This window comes from Pleurodeles waltl, chromosome 5 (genome assembly GCF_031143425.1).
Source record: "Pleurodeles waltl isolate 20211129_DDA chromosome 5, aPleWal1.hap1.20221129, whole genome shotgun sequence".
NCBI classification, from domain to species: Eukaryota; Metazoa; Chordata; class Amphibia; order Caudata; family Salamandridae; genus Pleurodeles; species Pleurodeles waltl.
In genome coordinates, this window is record NC_090444.1 from 233041562 (window position 1) to 233065370 (window position 23809).

The following is a 23809-nucleotide window of genomic DNA, read 5'->3' on the forward strand; positions in this document are numbered from 1 at the left end:
TTGAACACTGTATTTTTTTTCGTTATATTATTTCCTCTCTTATTCTATACAAGGATAATCTGCCTTGTTGCACTTGCTGTTCACAAGGAAAAACCCAATACAAATATTTTGCAAAAAACAAGATTCTAGAAGCGAGATCTGAATAAAGCCAGTGAAAGGGAATACAGGATCAATGATTACGCTACTTATCAACGAATTCATCTGCAACCTATATATTGGAAATGTGGCAAAAAATGTGTGTGCCCGTACTTATACTTGCTACTCAACTCTCATTTACGTTTGCTGTTATTGAAATTCCCTGTGGGTTTTAATCTATTATGCTTTTTTGGAGAAGGATGGTAAATGTAAATGTGGTTTAGGTTTTTAACATTTTAATGCGCACTTATTAATTGACTGTCTATATTTTTAAGGTAAATAGATGGTTGATTTTATAGCCAATCTTTTGAAAGTATCACATTTGTCACTGTAGCAAGACAATTTCACTCCTTTTAAATATGGAACCTTTTGATGTTGCATGCGCTATGGGAATGTTTTTGAAGGTCATTCTTGCTTAGATGTTTGAACTGCTGTTGATTAGTTTGTTTTAAGTATTGCTGTGACATGCTGTGTTTATTGGTTTTATAGACTATATGGTCTAAATAAACGTATTTTATCATTGTTATTTTTCAGAAGCTTCAGCAGCCGGCTCCTTTGTCCTTTTCATGGGGATGTGCCACTTAATACATATTTAAATATTACTTAAAACAATCACATTGGCAAGTGACACCTGCAGCCTAGTCATGGCATACAATAAGCGATTATCAGCTGATGTAGTAGCAGTATTATCTGGGTTGGGTGTGACAGCTATATAATCTGGATTGCTTTCTACATTTCAATGTATCCGCGTATGTCTCTCGGGGTATATAGGTTTTGTTCATATATAAAAATTCTGATTATCTACAGTTAATTATTTTTAAATGCCTAAATGTATTTTCTTAGGATGCTGGTTACCACAGAGTTGTGTAGAACTGTGACTTCATTATCCAAGAGCACTAAAATTAAAAGTAGTATTTGCTTCAAGGCCATGCAAATGGCATAAGTAGTTACGTTGCACATATTCTGGAAATATAGCTCAACCAGTCTGCATCAGTTTAGACATATTTATTTGAATATGCAATCTCATAGACAATTTTTTATGGACACTGATGTGATATTAGAGATGTCAGTATTACTGGCTAAAAAATGTATACTTATAGATTTTATTTTTATTTTAGGTTAGTGATTCCAAGTCATCTGTTAAAGGGTTAAACAGTGACCTTGGAGAAGGATCCAGCGATGGACTACAGCTGTCATCCAGTCTTCAGTTTCTGGGAGAGGATCTTGAAACGTCTTCTTTACCCGATATCAGTGAGGATCAGCCTTTTGACATTCTTCAAAAGTCCCTACAGGAGGCTAATATTACAGAACAGACTTTGGCTGAAGAGGCATATTTGGATGCAGATGTAGAGTCTAGCCAAATATGTGCACAACCACAGCTTGTACCACCTCCATCAGCACCGTATTCTCAGCCTTGTGATAACTCTGCTTACTCTGGTCAGCCATTGCACCAGCTAGGAATTACTCATCTACCAGTTGGAGCGTCATTGGCAAGCAATACAGTTGGTGTGCAAGAAGGCTTTGTGCAGCATGTGGGAATTAGTCTTCATAATCAGCAATTGTCTACTTGTGATCAGTTGAATGGACCAGGGCAGATTCAACTAATTAGCTCTTTTAACAATCAACCGTCCATGATGACTATCAATAAAATTGATGGAGCCCAAATTATATTGAAAGGGAGTGCACATCAAGGATCCCCAGGTGGTGTCATGGTTCACAGGCCTACTCCAAATGGCAACTCAATGTTTGGGAACTCTAATTCGAGTCCCGTTGGGCAGGCTTCGAGCATTCCATTTAGCAATGCAAATTTTCAAACATCTGTACCATTGCATAATATTATCATACAGAGAGGTCTTGCGTCTACTCCCAATAAAATTCCAATTAATATACAACCAAAGTCCATTCAAATGGATCAGCATGCAGCTTACAATATGAATAATATAGGAATACAGCAACATCACATACACGGGATTCCATTTGGTCCAGCAAACGTACCTCACAGTTCAGGAGTCTGTCAACAGATGCCTGTTAACATTGGTAACCAGCAAAATCCAAGAAACATGGTTTCGTCTCAGTCACTGAATTCTGGAGGAAGTATTGTTATTCATTCACCTGTGGGACAACATCATGTGCATCAAAATCAGTTTCTCATTCCTACAAGCACTTCATTAACGTCAAGCTCAGTTCATCATGCCCAGACCATTAATGGGCAGCTTATGCAAACACAACAAACTCATCTTGTTCCTTCTCATTTATCTGCCGAGCATGTGATGCTGAATAGAAACTCCCCCAGCATGACCCGATCTAACCAACCCTATGCAGGGCAGATGCTAAGTAATCACAGTACAGCTGTACAACTGGTCTCTGGTCAGACATTCAGTAGTTCAGGGGGTCAAGTCATAGTAAACCATGGATCTTCTCAGATTATTGGTGGACAAGCGGCAATGCAGCATTCATCTCCTACAATATTACATATATCTCCCACACAAAGTAATGATTTTCAAAGTAGTTCAGATTGTTCTACAATTTCAACAGGACAGTCTTCGGTTTCTGGTATTCCGGTGCCTAATCAATTCAATGTTGTAAGCTCTGCCACAATACATCCTAATGTGAGGAATTCAGCCCAGACAGTACCATCTGGAGCACCCTTGTTTGGAAATCACATTTCGCACCACAACAGAACCCAACCTTCAGTCAATGTGTCTCAGCGTCTTCCAGTATCGTCTTCCCAAGCTGCCAAATCCTTTCCTGACTCCCCAGCAAGACCTCAAACACATTTGTGTTGTCAGGTATTAATATTGTTTTGTGCATATAACCTTGCATGTCAAAATAGCACTGTACCAACTGTTCCAATGAAGGAAGTTGTATTGTTTACTTTTATTTTATGTTACACAGGAGACCTATCTTTGATGTTGTTATAAAATCGTTATTCGATGATTTATAAATAATCATAAAAGAATTTAAAAAACTGCTCCATAATTATAATAATTAAAAGCCAAAATACATACATAAAACATGAATGAATAAATCCTTAAGAACACTTAAAATCACTGACGTCATGATTACCCCTAGCAGTATGAACAGGTTATATTAACAATTTGCAGTATTACGCCAGTTCAGGGCTCTTAAAAAAAAAAAATCTCCAGTGGCATAGCACACCACTGTATCTGACGTATACTACAGGAAAAAGAAGGCTGGCCTATACGGGCGCAATTCTTTTGCAGGCTCTAAGAATAGGTAGAACGTGTCTACGGCGAAAAGGGGCATAATAAATACAAAATAAGGTAAAGTGTTGAGTGTCTGTTGGGAGGAACCATCACACGGGCCGGGCAATATACTGCTGAGAGCAAAGTGATCTGCAAGAAAACTTAAATAACTTCTACTAGAGCCTATCCTAAATTTCGTTAACAGGGACCTTTCCCAAACGTTCTTCGCCAACAACAGATAAGGCTCAGGCCCTGGACAGGTTTTAATCACCAAATAATCTCTCAGCAGTGCTTTACACAGGCTCTCAATTTCTTCGCACTCAGGAAAAATTGTTCCTTCACCTGATACTTCACCTTGGCATGCTCGCCGTTGTTAGTCACCTGGGGGGCAAAAACTGTTTTGGCCTACCCATCAAAACTGCTAGTTGCCCATTATGGGTAAGCTACGGGATTTTGTGACCATACTGACAATCTAGACAGTCCTTAATCACATCGCGGTTTAAGGCAGTAGCCTGATTATTCCAAACCGCCAGCCACAGGTGCATAGGAGCGTATCTAATGCTGTCCTCCACATAGGCTAATTTAAGGTCCTCATGCAAGAAAAAGTTTGGGGTACCAGGAGCTACACCCAGCAGTTTTCTTCTTGCCGCAGAGAGGTGCAATCCTGGTAACCCTACAAGCCTGCCCCATAGGTCAAAACGGGGAGGCACTTGATCCTGTACACTTCCAACAGTGGCAAGATGGTTTTACCGCCAATAGAAGAGGAAGTCTTAAATAAGGCACCACAAGATTAGTTAAAACACATGTAATGATTTGCAAGACAGAGTAACCAACTACTGTATGCAACAAACGTAACACACAATTAAGGGAATTCGCTCACTCTTCCAGTGGTTTTACCAGTGATAGAAATCAGCTTTGTTTTACTAGACAGTCTGCCTCATATCATATTGTGCGTCTTGGAAATGTTGGTACCAAGGTCTATCCCATCCATGAACCTTACATAAGCTTCAGCAAGGCCCATTAGGCCATTGGGAGTGTAAAAGAGCAAAACAGCATAATCCGAAAACATAAGGACCGGGACAAATGCAGACATTGAGCGTGTCCTTGTCACTGGGTATTAAAAAATAAAAAAGTCCATTAGTATACAATAGAAATAGGGTTGGGGCCAGCACACCTCCTTGCTGAACACCACGTGAAAGTTACAAAAAATCTATACATTCCCCCTCAACACCATATCTGACAGATATTCTCTTAGCCCTGTCTGCAACTCTTGTAAAAAGACAATCAGTGTGGCAGGGCATACCAATACGAGTTAAGATATCCCACAACTTAGACCGGTTGACCTGGTCAAAGGTGCAGTATAAGTCCATGAATGCCATAAAAAACGCCACTTGGCTGTGGCATACTTCCCAATTGTAAGGTTGAGGTTAAGACACTGTTCAATTGTCCCCAAGTCCTCCCTGAAGCCATATTGTAGCAGACACAGAACATTCTTGTCTGCCACGCAAGCCCCAGTTGGCTGAAAGATGACCCGCCCCACTATCTTGACTGTGGAGTGTAATAATGATATCAGTCTATAACAGCATGGCTCCTGTCTGTTACCCTTCTTAAAAACCAGTACAGTTGTGGGACATTGCCAAGATTCTGGAAGTTTCTGGAGAGGGCTCATAACTTGATGTTGGCCCTAAACAGATACCAGGGAACCCCATTCATCCCATTACTTTATTAGCAGGGCTACCTCTAATGGCACTGACGAGCTCAGGATACTCATAGGAAAGCTCCATGGGGGCTAAGCTAAAGCCTCAGGTGGCACTGCCGTGAGATCAGAAGTCTATGAGTATATTGATTTAAATGATTCACCCACTTCTCTGGGTTAATATTAGAACCTAGACCCTTTGATACCTGGTGGAAAGCCTATTTACCATTAACTATATCCTCAAATCCCCTTGAGTCTTTGCATCTAGAGGTGGAAACTTGGCACTCCCATCCATCTTCCTATAGTTCTTTTTTTTTCTTTACAGCCTCCTTAAATATAATTCTGGCAGCCAGTAATACTCGGCTCGTCCTGGGTTCTGGCATTCCATTGCTCTCTGAGCCTACAGTTAGCTGAACTACATTCCTTATTAAACCATCCCAGCTTGTTAGAACCCCTCTGTCAAGACTGGTTAAGCAAAATTGACCTGACAGAGGAACCCAGGCTAATATATGGCTCTCGGATATCTGGGGCAGGCGAATCAGCAGTTAAGAGACAATCAACCAAAATTTCCTGGTTGCCTGCTATCTCCAATCTCGTCAGCGTGGGGATATCCATGGACTACCACTGAAGTCTCAAAGTCTTATTTTTTTGCAAAAGCCTGGTGATCCCAAAACTTTTAGTTGAACTGGTACAGTAAGGTAGCATATGGAAGAACCCTAACGTGTCATGATTCAATGATTCCCTGCAACAACACTACTTTCCAGACTAATTGAAATAGAAATATAACCTATTGTAGAGCCCCGCCCCCAACCAACAGAAATAGGGGGCTGGTTTAAGGGGTCACCCACAAGTTCCATAACATTAGTTAGACCCGTCGAGCCCAAAGCCTTTAACAGCTTCTCCCCTCTTATCAGGTGGGCAAAAATGGTTAGGTACATCCTGCAACATAAGGGGGTTGACAACTGTAATGACTGTGCCTAATTTAGCATTAAAATCACCCCATACGGTAACATTGATGACACAGCCCAAAGTGGATGACCTTATATTCAGGGTGGACAACATCTTAAAGAGGTCTGTCTGACAGCCGAGTTTATATACAGAATTATAAAAGTTTATTAAAAAGAAATAAAACTTATTTGGCAGCACCACCCACACTACCTGGATCCCACTATGACTTAAGACTAGCGGGATGATTGTTAAAGGTAAAGAGGTCTGAATCAACAGCGCCAAAACCCCTCCCCCTGTGGTCTTTGTTCCTGAGAGGCAACTGCTGGATTAATGTGGCTCTCAAAGCCGTCCCATGTAACCTCCCCGAGGGCCCAGGTTTTCTGCAGCATAGCTACATCAAAATGAGAAATGAACCTGAACCTCCTAGGGTCCTGCTGCTTACTGCTGGCGCCTGCAATGTTCCAGCTGACTATCTTTTGTGGCAAGCCCCGTTGCCTGTGCTCCCAGGATAAAATAATCCCCTGAAAATCGTGTTGTCTCACTGAGTGCATCCAAGGACTCTAAGCATCAATCAATGCTTGCCAGATCTGACAGGGAAGAAACCTATGTGCAACAGGGACTGTGAACCTAGCTACCTCACCTGCCCTTGGTGGTCGAGACCCCTGCCCCTCACCTTTCCTGGGCTGAAGGTGTCTATAAAAGAAACCTGAGGAAATGGTGTTTATATTAGCTCCTTGAAGTAACCTCTTTGCTCCGCTGTCAAGCAGCCAACGGTCCAATCCTGGTTATTTACAGCTAATTAAAAAATCCCCGTTCTGTTTTTTAGCAGAGGGTCTGATCCAGCGACCCTTCGTATGAATAATATATCATTATATTCATTGATATTAAAGTCCGCATTTCCCGACAGCGAATTGCAAACTCCATTTTTCAGCTGGATAGTGGATTCTTTGCTAGTAGGACTCAAATAAGGTACACCAGTCACATTCTGGAGGGAGATTTAGGCTAGGTTCATTAGAAAGAGGCTGAACCTTAGTGTCGATAACAGGCTCTGGCAGCCCATTTAGAGTCCTGGAACCTCCTTGTGTGCCACCATTTTCCTTCCCCAATGTCGAGGAGTCTGGGATAAGGTTCGGTGCAGTGGATTGGGCCTCTTTAGCTATTGCAACACCCAACATGGCTCACTGACAAGCTGGTTGCAGAGCTCTATCCTCGGCCTCCAGCCTTGCAAGATCAGGTCGTAGGTTTATAGCTGGTGCCTGGTGGGTCAACAGATCTGAATGGGACTTGGTTAACTGGCTAACTGCATCTTCCAGGCTTTGCATCCTGTCCAACAGCGGGGCCACACATGCTACCATCTCTGATTTGAATTTCGCTAACAAACAATCCGTCAATATTAACTACTCTCTGAGAAGCACCTACGGTGGTTGATGAGCCCATAGTAGATTGTATCAAAGAGGGCTTTAGGGGTCTGCTGGTGCACTTCTGGGCTCTAGGTGTTTTATATTTTCTAGTCCCACTTGTTTGGAACTACTCTATCTTTTGGCAGAAGGGCTTTTATCACTAACGCTCAGACATTCAGCAGCATTATGTGAGCTAGCCAAAATACAGCAAGTTCATCGGTCTGACCTATCTTTTATTATTTTATTATCATCCTCTAGATGAAAGCAAATATTTTTTAAATTTAAAGCCAGACTTTGTAAGTGAAAAACCAGTGTGAAACGAAATAATCCACCTCCCTTTTCTTCAGTGTTAAATAATTAGGGTTTATCTGTTTTTATAGGAATATGTACACATGAGCCCTTCTATAACCTAACAGGACCTGTGGTATAAAACTCATGGCAGGCAAAAAATAGAAAACCTTGGATGCTCCAGTTTGTGTGAGCATCTCTCAATATGTGAACCTCCATGGCAATTTCTTTGACTCTACTCTCACGCCCTGTCAACAGGTGCTTCCATGGGCCCCCTTTGTACAGCGACCCCCAACAGTCCCACACCACATCCAAATCATTTAACTCCCAGACATCACAGAAATGCAACCTTATTAAGTGATTAGATTGTTAAGGAAAGTCTTTGTGGGCTCAACATGAGGAAAAATGAACGACTTCCCTGTATGCTCCACCTTTAGCACTACAGGGAGGTCCAGGACTAAGCAGAGCCGTTTCCCAGACCAATGTAGCAAAGTGTATATTAGGGAAAACAAAGGCTGCTATTCTAACCACATCTTCTTTCTAATGGCTTCCCAATGAATCTGCTCTCCCACTCATTGACTTTACCACCATCAACATTATGACGCCCTCTCCTCTAGCCTAATTCTGCCTTTTAATGGAAATTATGGACACCTTCCACAGTGTTTATTCTACCATTGTTTTTACCGGATTAACAAAAGTACTGGTTGAGCTGGATTACCTGATTGCATAGCCTGGCAATGGGTAATGATTCAAGCAAGCGAATATATGAAACATCCCAGGCTGGAGAACGGACTGTGCAAAAGAAACTGTAGGTCAGAATGCAACTGTTTAAAAAGTGTGTGCATGAAAAAAATGGGCATGTGAGAGTGTGAGTGTGTTTTTATGAGTGTGTGCATTGTGCCATGTGCGTTATGCAAATGTGCTGCTGACAGTGACACACTAGAGGCAATTCTTGACTTTATGGGGAAGGCACTTCGTCATATGGGTGAAGGTTGTTACTATGGCTAAACTGAACCTCATTTCTGACACGTAAGAGTACTCATGGCTTTAATGGCAAAATTCTGACAGTAGCACAATTTATGTAATTTTTGTCTGAACTAATGGCATATGGCAGGCACCCATGACAAAACTCTGGCCCTGACAGGCTGGGGTTAATTTCGAACATATGCAGTGAACCCATGTTAAATTAAAAAAACAAGAGTATTAGCTCCTCAGCACCTCAGGACGTTGTGAAATCGCTAGAATATTTTTTCATGGGTATGGCTTTTTGGCACATTTGTGGAAAAATTGTGATTTAAATCGAACTGATAATTACTTTCACATTTTTCTTCGGGGTTGGGGGTAACCACCCCAACCCTACTAGAAGAGGTTTGCCTTGCACACTTGCTGAAATCTGCAGCAAGTATTACACCCCACCATTTTCAATGATCACCATCCACCACTGATGAGCAAGGCAGGGCACTGGCGAGGAGTGGAAGCATCAATAAAGGCGGCAATATATCTGCAAACAGAGCAGAGGCACAAATCTGTCAATGAACATTAATAAAATTAACAGCATTGTCAAATCATAAAATTATAAAACTGCTTACGTTTCACAAATGGAGACGATGATCTTTCCTGAAATTCTTCCCAATTTATATTCAAACTGGGTCATGTGATCCAGCTCAACCAGTACTTTTGTTAATCCGGCAAAAACAATGGTAGAATAAACACTGTGGAAGGTTCCATAATTTCCATTAAAAGGCAGAATTAGGCTATAGGAGAGGGCGTCATAATGTTGATGGTGATAAAGTCAATGAGTGGGAGAGCAGGTTCATTGGGAAGCCATTAGAAAGAAGATGCGGTTAGAATAGCAGCTTTTATTTTCCCTAATATACACTTTGCTACAATGGTCTGGGAAACGGCTCTGCTTAGTCCTGGACTTCCCTGTAATGCTAAAGGTGGACCATACAGGGAAGTCGTTCATTTTCCCTCATGTTGATCCCACAAAGACTTTCCTTAACAATCTAAGCACTTAATAAGGTTGCATTTCTGTGCAGTGATGTCTGGGAGTTAAATGATTTGCATGTGGTGTGGGACTGAACCAGTCTTACCATCATCTTTCAGAGTACTGTAAGTTGTTTTCAGGGAAATTCCTCTTTCTCTGGCTTTCATCTATCAATTCCTGACATCATGGCTAGCAGAGAGAAAAATATTTATTTTGAAATCCTCTTTTACGTTTGTACAGAAAAAAATCTATACAAGTGATACACATGAACAATGCATTTATTGCCTTTATCCCACTCACAAGGCTTTGTGCTTTGATATTTGTAAGACTTTCCCTTCTAAAACTCTGAAACATAAGGAGTGAAAGTTGACATTGTAAGTTTTGGTGATCAAAAATAAATACCCTCCTTCTGAGGGGTTAACAACTTGTCCGAAGATGATTCTGTAAAGAGTGCTCCACCAAGCAAAAAAGGAAACATGTATAGTTTCCAGAGCTGAACTTATTGTCCAAAGTACCAGCAGCCACCTCCTCACAAGAAATATCTTGAGTTCCCTTAGGAAGACAGTCCAGAAGGGAGTAGTACATTTCTAAGGGAAAACCTGATTTCTGTGGTGGTGCATCATCTGTTGTCAAAAAGAAGCCTTGTTTGTTGGCAGAAACCTCATCGTCCACGACGATAGTGAAAGCATCATCCAAGGATGTGACTCATACCGCTGATGGCATCAGCACAATCGACAACTCAATCGACTAGGACACCGTCAACAACAGCATCATTAACAATGACAACATCAACAATTGCTTTTCCTGCACTTACCTTTTCACCCATCAAGGTGACTGCAAATTTACCTAACCAATTACTCAATTCCGAAGAATAGGCAGAATCAGTGACAAAGATACCTTGGAGACTGCCTGCAGTGCTACATAGCTCAATGTACGTTACAACTCTGAGTTTCAGGTGGCATTACATGAGGAGGAACCTTACCAGCACCAGCCAGTCTCGTCAGCTCCTAAGGACATGGGGTAGGAAGACTGATCTGATTCTGTGTATTCAGATGTGACTGAGGAAAAAGGTGTAGGTGGAAGTTGGCAGATTTGACCACATTATTGATGCGAGGCAATAATGTGAGCTTTAAGACTAGAATGAAACTTAAGGATTTGGTCGATGGTGTTAGTGTAGGTAAAATCCACTCCATTTTCAAAGAATCCCGAACATTATAGTTGAATTTGCTTTTGAGGGATGTGGAGAGAAGAATGCATTCTGTTTTCTGAGGACTAAGGGGGGTTGCGAGAGTCTTGTTTATGGATGGGAGTTATGGGGGCACCTGCATGTGCTGACACAAGATCTTAAACTGGGTACCTCTCATATGGTAAGTGTAATAGAAGCAGCTGAGACCAGACAGTCAGAGTAGGGTTACCTTCCAAAGTTTAAATCCTACCCAGTTTTAGTCAGTGTTGGTGGCCCTTTCTGATATGTTTGTGTCATTTGGTTCTGCAATTTCTATCAAATACTGTGGGGAGAACTCACATAGAACCCACATATTCACATATTAGCACATAGGTTTATGCTAAGAGAACATCTTGTTTCCTTGCCTGGGTTTTCTGTTTGCACATAGTTGTTGAATAGGCAAGATAATTGAACTAAACAGGAATACTACAAGTTCTAGAGTGCACTAAAATGATAAAGAAACCCTAGAACTGGAAATAGGGCATCCTTGTGAGAAGGGGCATACAGTAATCATATCAACTTTCGACTAAAATTATATTTAATGCCAACTCGGTTTTCATTATCACTGGCCCAGTGTGCCCCAAGATGCTCAATTCACCACTGAGTTCCTGACGCATACCTTGGGGAGAACCAAGGTTTTTAAGACAAACCACTTACTGATACAGCCAAAACCTGTTAGAAATTCTTAGCTACACCTCTGCTTCCCAAGCGTCTGAAGGAAGGGTTGTCGCATAGACTCCCATTATTCTAATGAGACTATTGGATTTGAGCTGCAGAATCGCCTGCGGTGTGGGAGACTGAGTCTTAACCCACTACAGGTGACACCTGTCGCACCAATCCTGGTTTTGCTCCGGCTAACTAGCAGTACCTCATCTCTACCCAAGACCAGGGATGATTGGGCAGCCGAGCGCATGACACAATTGACTCCTCAGGGAAATCGTGGTCACTCAGATTTCATCTGTTTCTGTCAGTTACATTAGTCTCACATATACAAGGACAAACAGAGGCAGTATATGTTTCAATAAGGTTTTAATGAAGCAACTGCATCTTAGATAATAAAGGGTATACTGCAATAACCAGAATGATAAAGCCTGACAGGATTAAAATTGTGACAAGGAGAGAAAAACATAGAAATAACGATACGATTTTGTCGCTAGAGTCAATGGACCAATTCCTACCTAGGCTACATTTGATCACAGCATGTTAAGCTCTAGTTCTGCACTTCAGGTTCCCCTGGAAAGACATCATCCCCCATACCTGAGCTAAGTCCTGAAGTCTGCATACGCAGCTGTAGTGAAGCGTTCAGCAACCAGCCTTTAGTCGTGGTCGTCTGGCTGGAATCTCCCTCTAACGTGTATGGGACAGGGAAGTGTTTTTAAAGTAAAACAGCTGATGTTCTGCGAATATGTCCCTACGTAAGGATGCGTATGTTTCTATGAATACCAGAGACAAAGCTTTACCACGTTTTACAGGCAACCTATATCACTGCTGCCTTGAGAGAAGCACAGAGTTCTTGTTTAAGAACACAGTGCTGGCCTAAGCAAAGAGCAGCTAGATAGTGAGAAATACAACAAGACTTCAAATGTGGCTATTGTTAAAATAATAAACAAAGCTGAATAAAATATAGCTAGGTACCAATGTAAGATCTTTATTTGATATGCATTGCTTGCTGAATTTGTACCAAACGTGAGACTCCAGGTCCACCTGGGAATTCTTTGTTGAACAATTATGCTTATACCTGCAGTGCGGAATTTTGTAAAACATCTACTTGTCTTATGGATATGATTCTTCAGAAATCTACTTGTCCTGTAAAAAAATCACTTGTCCCTCTTGGTGACATGCAGTGAAGTGACAAATTGTGGAAGCCTTCTTATTACATCAAAGCTCTGATAGTTGCCTTTTTGATTACTGTAGGGCTCATATCTGCATATTTACGTACAGTATTTGGCAGTAGATGTAAAGTTGTACTTTCACGTTTGAAACACCGTGTTCACACCCACACTCTATGCAAGATGTCTACATCCACTTCTGCTTTCTCTTTCCAATATCTGCTTCTCTGCAGGCATTCGTATAGGACTCTGAACACAACGCCGGTGATAGGCCGGGCTGCCAAAGTGCTGTATCCTTTCTTTGGCTCCTGGCTCCTTGCTGGTTCTTGTCTTCAATATTAGCTACAGGCGTTGTCTCTGACCAGCTGCATTGTTCCTGCAACCGGCCACATATTTTTCACATTGCTTTGAGCACTGTGGATGGTGTCAGACTCTGTCCATTGCTGCTGAGCTCTCCTCACTCTGGAAGCCAGGTTAGGAAGTACGTACGGCACAGTGGTGGTGTAATGTCTCTCAGCCTCCTATTTTGGGGTCAGAGAGGACTTGTAAGGCCTTGTGAGACCACGTGTTGCCATGGGTATATGTGGCTCATACCACCTGGATAAAATTGTTGAAACAGCTGGATTAATTGGGTCTACTGGATCAACTTCTAGCTGATGAGCTGCTTATAACCAGTTTAAAACTGGGACTTAAACTATCTGCGGGTGGTTGCAGTGGTGCTTAAGTGGTCCTCAGGGGAGCAAGTACGTTATTTTTATGAAATTGTTTGGCACAGCATGTTGTTGGAAGAGGCTCTCAAGGTGAAAGTATGAGACACATTCTTTACAGCGCTTTTTTTTAATGATTGCTTTGTGATTCCCCAAAGAAAGGCTGTTGATATAGGACTTCGACTTGTTAGATATTGGATTGACCTGTTAGTCCTGTTGGTCATGTTTGACAAACCATTGCAGGAACAGAGGGGGAGAGGGCTTTTGGACCCTAGGACCTTCTTGACCTTTCTGCTCACAAATCAATGCAATACAAGCTTACAAACCCTTCGGGTGGGTGGGAAAGTTAAAGTTGGAGTCGATCGAGGAAGAGAAGTTGAGCACCTATATCACATTTAGGTTTGGTCACCCTCGTTCATCTGAAAGTGCTACACTTTAACTGCCCTGCTGAAATGTTCTGATATTAGAGGCACTACAATAGACACATTTATACAGAGGGCAGTTGGTGTTATTACTAAAGAAATTGAATTGACTGAGAGAAGGATGTACCTAGAAGACAACATTTTTGCCCCACAGCCCGATTTACATATAGAAGGCCAATGTGGAGAGATGTTTTAAGGCATGGGCAAAGTCGCCTCACCCAAGGCCCAAGACTTTCAGCACCTACCCCCAACCCCCCACCACCAGATACAGCCAGTTCTGTTTTTGCCCGGATGACCTTGAGCAATTCTTACCATATTGTTTTGTATACCGTTTTCCTTTAATCTATTTTTAATGTGGGTGAATAATTGGAATATATTGTAGGCATTTAGCAGAGAAATGTTTGTTTTTCAACACCATTCAGTATCCATAAAGACAGTTTATTTTAGATCAAAACAGGGCCTCACATATGAGAAATAGCAGAGGTCACCAAGACTAATAGCAATAACATTAGTGAGCTGCTCCTGAATTATTATAGTAATGAAAACACACGTATCTATCCCTCAATATTAGATGTAAATATATTTAGACAATTGTGCCTCTGCACTGTCTGACCTGGCCAAAGAGGGCATGAAAGAGCTAAAATTGGATCATAAATTCAAAATTGTTACAATCGGGGGCTCACAAAATATTTTTGTCCCACGGCCCGAAATCCTTAAGATGTCCCTGCCAATATGATGACCTTCGGCTTGAGCCTAGTGGGCCTAGCATAAACAGTGTAATTGTTATTGCTGATACCATGACGTGGTGCTTGTGCCCCCAGCACATCTGCCTTTATTGAGCCTGTAGCTAAGGTAAGAAGAGTGTGCAGCACAGATTTGATCAACCATACGGAATGGATGCTAAGAGAACTGAATGGAGCAGTTTGTGCTTTGTTCATATGATATACCAACAGCAATGGACCAAACTTGTGCCAAGGTGATAAAGTATTTGAAAGGTTTGTTTCGACCTATTTGTGACAGATTAAATCTTATCCATATTAGACTTAATCTATGATTATCACGTAAGGTTGCACCATCTTCAATATTGGTACCTCTTAAGGGACATGCCTATTATTCAGCCCCTGGTTTTGCCAGGTGATTTACCCAACTGATACTGAAATTGTTCTTAAGGGTCTACCCCACTCTGCTCTCTCTATGAAAAAACAAGTTGGGCTAGACCACAGTCACTAAAAACCTAAGTGATACATTGGCTGGTAGCAAGGCCACTACCGTACGGCAGGGCACCTCATGCTGGTGGCAGCACACTGCCCTCACTGGCTGAATATCATGTCACCTTCCTGGTTCCCTACAATTGCCTCGTTCTACATACCTGTATGTATTAATATTAGCCAATGTACCTGCCCTGCATTATTCCCCACGCAAAGAGAGCATTGTCATCAAATTCCAAATAAAACCAGTCACTGGTTATCTACGGATAAGGGATTTAATGTGTGCAACAGAAGTCAGATTATTTCAGTTAGGTGGGTACCCTGCGTTGGTTAGTCTGCAAAGCCATTCGATGGGGACTGTATTGTTATTAATTTTAGACGTCCTATTTATGTGCGAAATCTGCAAGCCTTCAAACAGTCTATACCAACCCAACATAGCTGCATAACTCTTATACTGCTTGTCTTTATCTTACAGGCCATCTGGTCAACAGCCTCCATTGCTTTTGATTCCTTTAACCTTCTCCATCACTTTTGGTGTCCATGATAGGTACTCTGTCTATCAACCCTATGGCAGATAACATGCCATCGGGTTTTGACCTTAATTTATAGGATAGGTTCTCTGTGCTGGAGAACCTGACTAAAGTTGATTGACTCGATCCACCATTGGCTTGGTACCGTCTTGACCCAGTCCAACTTTTGTTACCACCATCAGCTACTCCAAAGTTGTTCTGTTACAAAAAGATACAGCCCCACTCACCTAACATCATTAGTTGGAATATTGCACGATTAAGTTCAAAGAGAAGCAACTCCAGTAGCCAGGTTTGATCAATAATTTTGACATAATCATTCTGGCGGAAATATGGTCCACTGTTCCTGTGCTCAGGAGTGGCTTTATATGCTATTCCAAAGTGGCCACACTATTCATCGCGTGCAGAAGGAAGGGAGGTTTTTCAGCTTGGTTTAAACTTGCCTTGAGTGTAAAGATTGGCCCTATCGAGTTGAACTGCAAAGCGGCCCAGGCATTTTCTGTGAGCATTACAAATGAGTTCTTCTTTTCCTCAGTTAATATTTAAAATAATGATTTTATTAGTTCAAATACCCCTGCATTTTTGTGTTGTTCAGTTTTGTGGAAGATTTGCTTTCATAATCCTTCGAATCTATTAATTTCAGGCACTTTTTAAAAATAGTTTATGTATTTCTAAATTAAACAAAATTATCAGACAAATACAAACAAAACAAATGTAGCGATTTGTTCACCGTCCTCTTCCACCACTCTCATCTGGCAATGTGTATTACGTCCATCCAGGGGCGTAAATTGGTCAGTGAGATTGGTGGGGTGGGGGTGAGGGTGGGGCGCTGAGCTTCCGATTTCCCAACAATCGCCCTAGTATTTAATGTTAAAATACGTTACAGGGGAAGCAGGGTGCATAAGAGGTGCTAAGGAAACAGTGGAAAGGGAGACGAATGCAGATTGGTAGGGGTACTAAGTGAGAGAAAACGCAATATTTTGTCAAATAACCAACATTTTGTAAGACTTTCAAACAGAGGGAGAGAGTGTGTGCTTTTTTTGTCATTGTGTGTGTGTGTAAAAATCCCTGGTGAAAGACCGACACCACACCATACCGACAGAAAGCATCTGTACCCAATCATTTAATAGAAAGTACATTCATTGGGTGGGGGCGGTTTGTAACACCCCAAACACCCCCTGAAGCTATGCCCCCACGTCCTTCTGATTCCCCTCATAGTTTGAATTTCAATGAAGTAGATCCTATGGGCCAGATGTAGGGAGCCTTTTGCGCCTCGCAAACGGCTAAAAACGCAGTTTGCAAGGCGCAAAAGGCCTTACACGATGCAGAAGCACATTTTGCGAGTTGGTACCGACTCGCAAAATGTGATTCCGACTCGCAAATAGGAAGGGGTGTTCCCTTCCTATTTGCAACCGCATCGCGATGTAGAGTTGCTTTGTGACCGCGAAAGCGGTCGCAAACCAGCTCGCAGTTACAATCCACTTGAATTGGATGGTAACTCATTCGCAAAAGGGAAGGGGTCCCCATGGGAACCCTTCCCCTTTGTGAATGCCCAAAAAAATATTTTTTCAGAGTAGGCAGTGGTCCCATGGACCACTGCCTACTCTGAAAAAAACGAAACCAAATGGTTTCGGAATTTTTTCTTTTTGCAGCTTGTTTCCTTTAAGGAAAACGGGCTGCAAATAGAAAAAAAAAATGCTTTATTAAAAAAGCAGTCACGGACAAGGTGGTCTGCTGTCTCCAGCAGGCCACCATCCCCGTGAGTGCCTAGACTCGCTATGGGGTCGCAAACTGTGACCCACCTCATGAATATTCATGAGGTTGGTCTTTGTGACCCCATAGCGAGTCGCAGAAGGTGTCTGAGACACCTTTCTGCATACCAGTTTGCGAGTTGCAATTTGCGAGTTGGAATGACTCGCAATTTGCAAGTCGCAAATTGTTTTGTACCTACATCTGGCCCATAGTCCTGTACCCTTCTTGGTTTCTATCGTCTGTGCTCTTCGCAACCGCCCCCCCACCACCAGTCAGTCGATTTGAGGTAATTTCAACACCAAAGATTGCTTTAATATATTTCACCTGAGTTTACATGCAAATAACATTTATGTTCCTTTGCCTACTTCGTTCGTAAATCAAAGGGTCAAAATATTGGGTAATTTTATGTAAAATCACAATTTAATTAATGCACACAGTACTGATTCTACCATAACCACCCCTTTACCCAGTTATTTTGGATGGGGCTGTACCTCAGTTACAGATTATGTTTTATGTGACAAGGCTTACTGAATCGATTTTTAAGCAGTGACATCTTGTATGTCAGATTTAGAGATCATAATCTGCTCACTGTATCATGTTATTTACCCACTCAATTTGTTAGTTCTCGCAAAGTTTATATGTTTTTTGCCCGCTCTTAAGGCTAATGGTTTAAGACTAGTGTGGCACTTACCCAGTCCGTCTGCATTTCTAGAGCACTTGATAAAATCAAATTTTGAAATTTTTATGATTTGCTTCTCAGAAGCCATTAGTCCTAATCTTACTATGGAGTCTTTTACTTTCATCTGTGGTGTAATTTGCAAAGCTGTTCTCAAATCATTAGTTCAAGCGAGAGAACCACATGCACGCTGGTTTGATGCTTCCTGTTCTTTGTCCAAAATAGGTCCATACCTGCGGTTTTTTCTAGAAAACCTAGTTGTAGGGATGAGATAATTATCTGTTGCAAGGCCTATAAATTCTCTTTGGAGAAAAGAAAAAAAATAATCTACAAAGTGCTCACTGGCACCACTCGTAGAGCCCGCATTGAAACTAAATTCCAACCTTTTCATGCAGACAGTTAAGTGTATTAAAACAGCCATGCCACTTTATCCTTTATGAGCATACATATTAGTTTTACTTCTTCTGTCAATTTATAATTATAGCAATTTTTTTTAATACTGTACTCCTGACGGTTTACTTAGCACGGGTTACGATTTTAAATCATGTTGCATCTTAGATGAGGTCGCACAAGCTTTTTTTTAAACGATGGTTGGTTCTGCATTTTACCCCCGTCCTGGTCTACGTCAATTGGAGTACCCATTTTCTAAAAAGGAAATAGAGCTAGACCCAAAATGTTATAGGCCAGTCTCACTCATCCATTCATCAGTGAATCGACTTGAAGAACATTCTGAACTCTTATCATTATAGCATCAGGAAGCATTTAGGCACTAGGGAGCATTGCCTAAACCTTAATTTAATGATTGGCAAGTATACCGTCGCCAGGCAATCCCGGACAGGGTAAACTGCTCTGAGCTGTGGTACCTTCTTCTGGATTTAGACCTAGAATCCATACTTGTCACGTTTCTTGCAAATGCACACAGTGATTTGAGAGAACTGGTGAGGTATCTACCTTAGGGGGAGCCAACCAAACCATTCAGACAGCAAGGTTGTATGTTGGCCCCTTTAATAGTTATTGTGTATATAAATAATATCAATTCTTATTTATTGTTCTGATGTCTCCTCGGTAAATAGATTTGTTATACTGGTACTACTTTATGTGAATGACCCAGTCATTTTGGCTCATACCCCAAGGGCATATATGAAGTTGGTGGGATCCTTTACTGACTTTATGTCAAGCCTAGACTTGAGTATCAACTCTTCCGAATCACAGGTTATGCTTTTGAGTCAGACAGCTCAAACCGACGGACATGCAAAATAGAAAATATTACATTCGAAAAAGTCCATATTTTTCCCCATCTGGGTATTGTATGTGATGCCTCTTCTTCCTGGAAGCTTAAAATTTCAATGAGTCGGCTGCATGAGACTAGTGGCCTTGATACCTCCCCTGAGTCCAGTCTCCTTTTAAACCCTGGCCCTGCCACTGAGGAGAGCACTTTCAAAGCATTGGAACACGCAAGTCAGTCACAGTTCCTGACCTCCAGCTCCACGCCCTTGGGGGTCAGGACCCATGTATTTATGGAGGTTCATCTGCGGGGCAGACGTGTAATGAGGCCCTTAAGGTTACTTTGCTGGGCGCATGGGACAAGCATTGCTCTGGCCCCTGGTTAACTACCAGTTTGCACGACTCCACTGCCCTCCCCCCGGAGTGGCCTTGCATTTTTATCTCAATACTGCTCACCTGAAAGCTTGGTGATGCAGGCGTCTGCAAGCAAAACTAATAATAACACATTCCAGATGACTCCCCTGAATAGGAAGTTGAAACGGGTGGAGATGGTCAGGAAGAGGGTTTTTTCTTCCACCATGTTGGTGCTCAGGTTTGTGAGTGCTAGCTGTCTGCTGGTGCGCTGTTCGCTTGCTCTTTTAGTTCAAGTCCTCCCAACAATCTCAGACCAGTTCTCTTCTAGGCCGTACAGAACTGTTGTAACGTAGTTTTTTGTGGGATGGACACCACCGAATCTATTGGGCAGGTTATTGACACCAGTGTCACCATTCGCCGCCATGCTTGGCTGCGTCCACTGTTTTTTCCGAGGATGTCCAGTCGTCCCTCATGGATATACTATTCAACAGGGCTCGCCTGTTTGGGAACAAGGCGACTTTGCACTTGAGCAGTTCAAGGAGAGCAGGACCACAGCACACTCCCTGAGCTTATCTGCCCCCCCCCCCAGGCCTACTGCTCCTTTCGTGGCTTCAGCAGAGGTACCCCACATCACTACCCAATCCAACCTACATGAGGTGCCTAGAAGTTTTGCTGTTAAGGCCATGGTGCCCATCGCCTCTGCGGACAAGATCAGTGGACTGCACAGTCCTCTCTTACCCCTGCTACAGCCTCACCTGCCATGCCCCTTGAGCGTGCCCTTAGTTCAGCACAGCCATCAGGTGAGAGGCAGAATGTGACGATTCTGGTCAGGTTGGCAGGCCATAACATCAGACAATTGGGTCCTGCTGATAGTTCGATAATATGCTCTCGTTTTATCCTTTGCACTCTGCACCTTCCACTGTCCCCCCTAGGGACTGACGGTGGACCATCTGTCCATTTTGCGGCAGGAAGTGCAGGCTCTTTTAGTTAGTGGAACTATCAAGAGGATACCAGCAGCAGAAGTTAGATATGGTTGGTATTCCTGCTACTTTCTGATGCCCATGAAGAACGAGGGCCTTCGTCTTATTTTAGACCTGTGTCCTCTCAATACCTTCCTGGGGAACGAGAAATTCAGAATTCAAAACCCTGGCTCAGGTCTTGTCTTCCATCAACCCTGGAGACTGGATGGTGGTGTTGGACCTGCAGGATGCCTATTTCCATATACCTGTCCATCAGGCCCATTGGTGCTACCTGCAGCTCATCAGGGACAAGAGCATTTTCAGTTGGCGGAGCCTCCCTTTGGTCTCACCAGCACCCCTCAGGCCTTCACATAGTGATGGTGGTGGTGGCAGCACACTTTCAGAGGTCATGGGTGCCAGTCTTCTCCTACCTCAACAAGTGGCCTTTGGAGGCACGCTGACTCCAGGCAGTGGTCAACCATGTCCAGGCTATGCAAACCTTCTGTGATATTTGGTGTTCACTCTCAATGTGCCGAAGTCACACCTGACACCTTCCCAGACGCTCCCCTTCACCGAAGCCATTATGGACACAGTTTGGTTTCATGCTTTTCATCCGGGAAAGAGAGTCCAGGACATTAAGCTATAAACCAGATCTTTTAGCTTCAGACCTGGAATTCAGTGAGGTTGACTCTGCAGCTACTGGAACTCATGGCACCCTGCAACTTGCTGGTCAGGCGTATGTGGGCTCTGCGCTGAGATCTGAAGTCTCAGTGAACCCAACATCGAGGGGACCTCTCCGACCATGTTTAGATTTCAGAGGAGACTGCAAAAATCTGAAGTGGTGGTTACTGAGCCAAGAGTGTATCAGTGGCAGACCCCTCTCCCTTTTGCACCCAGATGTGACAGTGGTTACCTATGCATCACTTTTGGGTTGGAGTGGCTATTTGGGAGAGGTGGAGAACTGAGGCCACTTCTCCATGTCAACGTTCTGGACCTGATACCATCCGCTTGGGGTAGAAAGCCTTCTTTCCATTCATCAGTGGGAGGCTGATACAGGTGCTCACAATTAACACCACCACCATGCAGTAGTGCAACAAACTGGGCGAGGTGGGGTCAATTACCCTATGCCATGAAGCCCTGCACTTTTGGAAATGGCTGGATCACTATGCTCCTTGAAAGCCAGGGCAGATTAACTCAGCCGTCGACACCTAGAAGATCACAACTGGCACATGCACCTGGAAATGGCTCAGTGCCCCTTCTGCAAATGAGGAAAACTTATGCTTGACCTTGTCATCACCACCGAGAATGGACAATGTCAGTACTTCTGCATGTTAAATCTGTTGCTCGTAGACGTGTTCTTCCTTAAGTGAAATTCAAGACTCCTGTCTGCCTTTCCGCTATACCACTCCCACTTCAGGTTCTCAAGAAGATCAGGACCAACCGGGGCCAATTTATGCTAATGGTCCCAGATTGAGCACTGAGAGTCTGATATCCAGAACTCCTGGGCTTGAGTATCTGTCCTCCTAACATGACGCCCCTCCAGGAGGATCTGCTGTCACAGCAGAAGGGCAGGGTTCTGCACCTGGGCTTTTGCAGTCTCCCCCTTCATGCTTGGAGTTTGAGCAACAACAACTGAACACCGTTGACTTTCCTCTACAGATTGTTGATGTCATTTTGGCAGCCAGACATCCCTCGGCAAAAACTGTATAGACTTCTTCTTGGTAAAAAATGTTGACTTGCTGCGGCACATGCCAAATTGACCCCCCCCCAGAGGCAAACTTATCAGACTTTTTGTTGTTTGTTTTGTCCCTTGCCCAGCAAGGCTTTGCTCTTGGTAAACCTAAAGGGTACCTTTCGGCTCTTGGGGTCTTTTTACTCTTACTGGATCAGACCTAATTCTTTAGGCCTCTAGTTGTTATGCATTTTTAAAAAAATATTTACATTTGTTTCTTCCCTTTCTCTTTGTCAAGCCACAGTCGAACATTAGCTTGGTCCTTACTTTCCTCATGTGCAATCCCTTTGAGCCGCTTCACAGCTGCCCCTTGCAGCTTCTCACTGTCAAGAAAGCGTTCCCTATCGCCATTACATCAGTGCAGCGTGTGAGTGAGCTTCAACCTCTTTGTCAACCCGTCATACACCACCTTCTTCCCAGACACACTGGCATTGCAGAGAGGGGCAATGGGCATATTTTTTGCTGATAGATGTGCCACTATTCAATATTGGTCAGAGCATCACCTTGTCGGCGTACTATGCTCTGCCTCACCACTCTAAGGAGGAGATTAGATACCATCATGTGAATCCCAAGAGAGCACTGAGCATTTATATAGATTGTACAAAAGAACATCAGAATATGTGAGCTCTTTGTGGGGTTCTCTGGAGCAAAATAAGGAAGATCTGTACTGAAGGCAACCATATTCAGCTGAATCATGCTGTGATAAGATCTGATATGCACAGGCTAAAAAGTAGTCTCCGGAAGGGCTGCATGCTCATTCTACTGTAATAAAAGCTGCTACCACTACCTTGGCATACGAGTCCCTTTCCTGGACATTTGCCAGTTGGCTACGTGAGCGTTCCTCAATACTTTCATAAAGCACTATTTTGTGGGCAGTCAGGTTTGCCAAGAGGGGCATTTTGCCCACTAGGTCCTGCAGTTCTTTCTGTTTTGAGTCCATTCACATATCCATTTCCAAATAGGTACTGCTTTGTTGTCTATTTAAAAGGTGATAAAGCTGTGGTAGAAGTCTCTATTAGAGGAACAAGTTACTTGCCTTACCTTCTGGTAGAGACTCTTTCTAGCCACAGATTCCTCATCGAGCCGCCCATCCTCCCTATTCTGTGATTGGACTTCATCCGTTAATAACATCTCAAGTCTAGGAATCTGCACACTGGTCACCCCAATTTGCTTTTGGGGCTCCAGGGGAACAGACACTTTCAAAAGCAACTGTCAGCATGCATGAGTGGATCCTATATAGGCTTTGCATGCCATTGCCAGAGCAATTTGGTGCCAGTGTAGTGCTGCATGGTGCTTTCTACCAGCGTGCAGAGGTACTGCTGAAAGGTTTGTGGATCCAGTCTGACTCCTGAGGAATATTCAGAAGGTGAGGAATATGTGGCTAGATAGAGTCTCTACCAAATAGAGCATTACTGAAGGTAAGTGCCATGTTCGATTCTTCCTTCTTTGGCAATCAGGAAGTCAAGTGCTGCAATGTCTTTTATGAGTGGGATTTGTGTAGAACTGCTGGAGGTAGTTGTTTTGTAGATATAGG

The 23809-nt window shown here is 42.9% G+C and overlaps 1 protein-coding gene across 3 annotated transcripts in view; it reads left to right on the forward strand.

The window, feature by feature from the left end:
- Positions 1 to 23809, forward strand: part of BICRAL (BICRA like chromatin remodeling complex associated protein) — a 602600-nt gene that overhangs the window by 200662 nt on the left and 378129 nt on the right. For all 3 annotated transcript variants that reach the window (XM_069233969.1, XM_069233971.1, XM_069233970.1), the window contains one exon: positions 1254 to 2924. In XM_069233969.1, the coding sequence (XP_069090070.1) occupies positions 1254 to 2924 (1671 nt within the window). The remainder of the gene's footprint in view (positions 1 to 1253; positions 2925 to 23809) is intronic.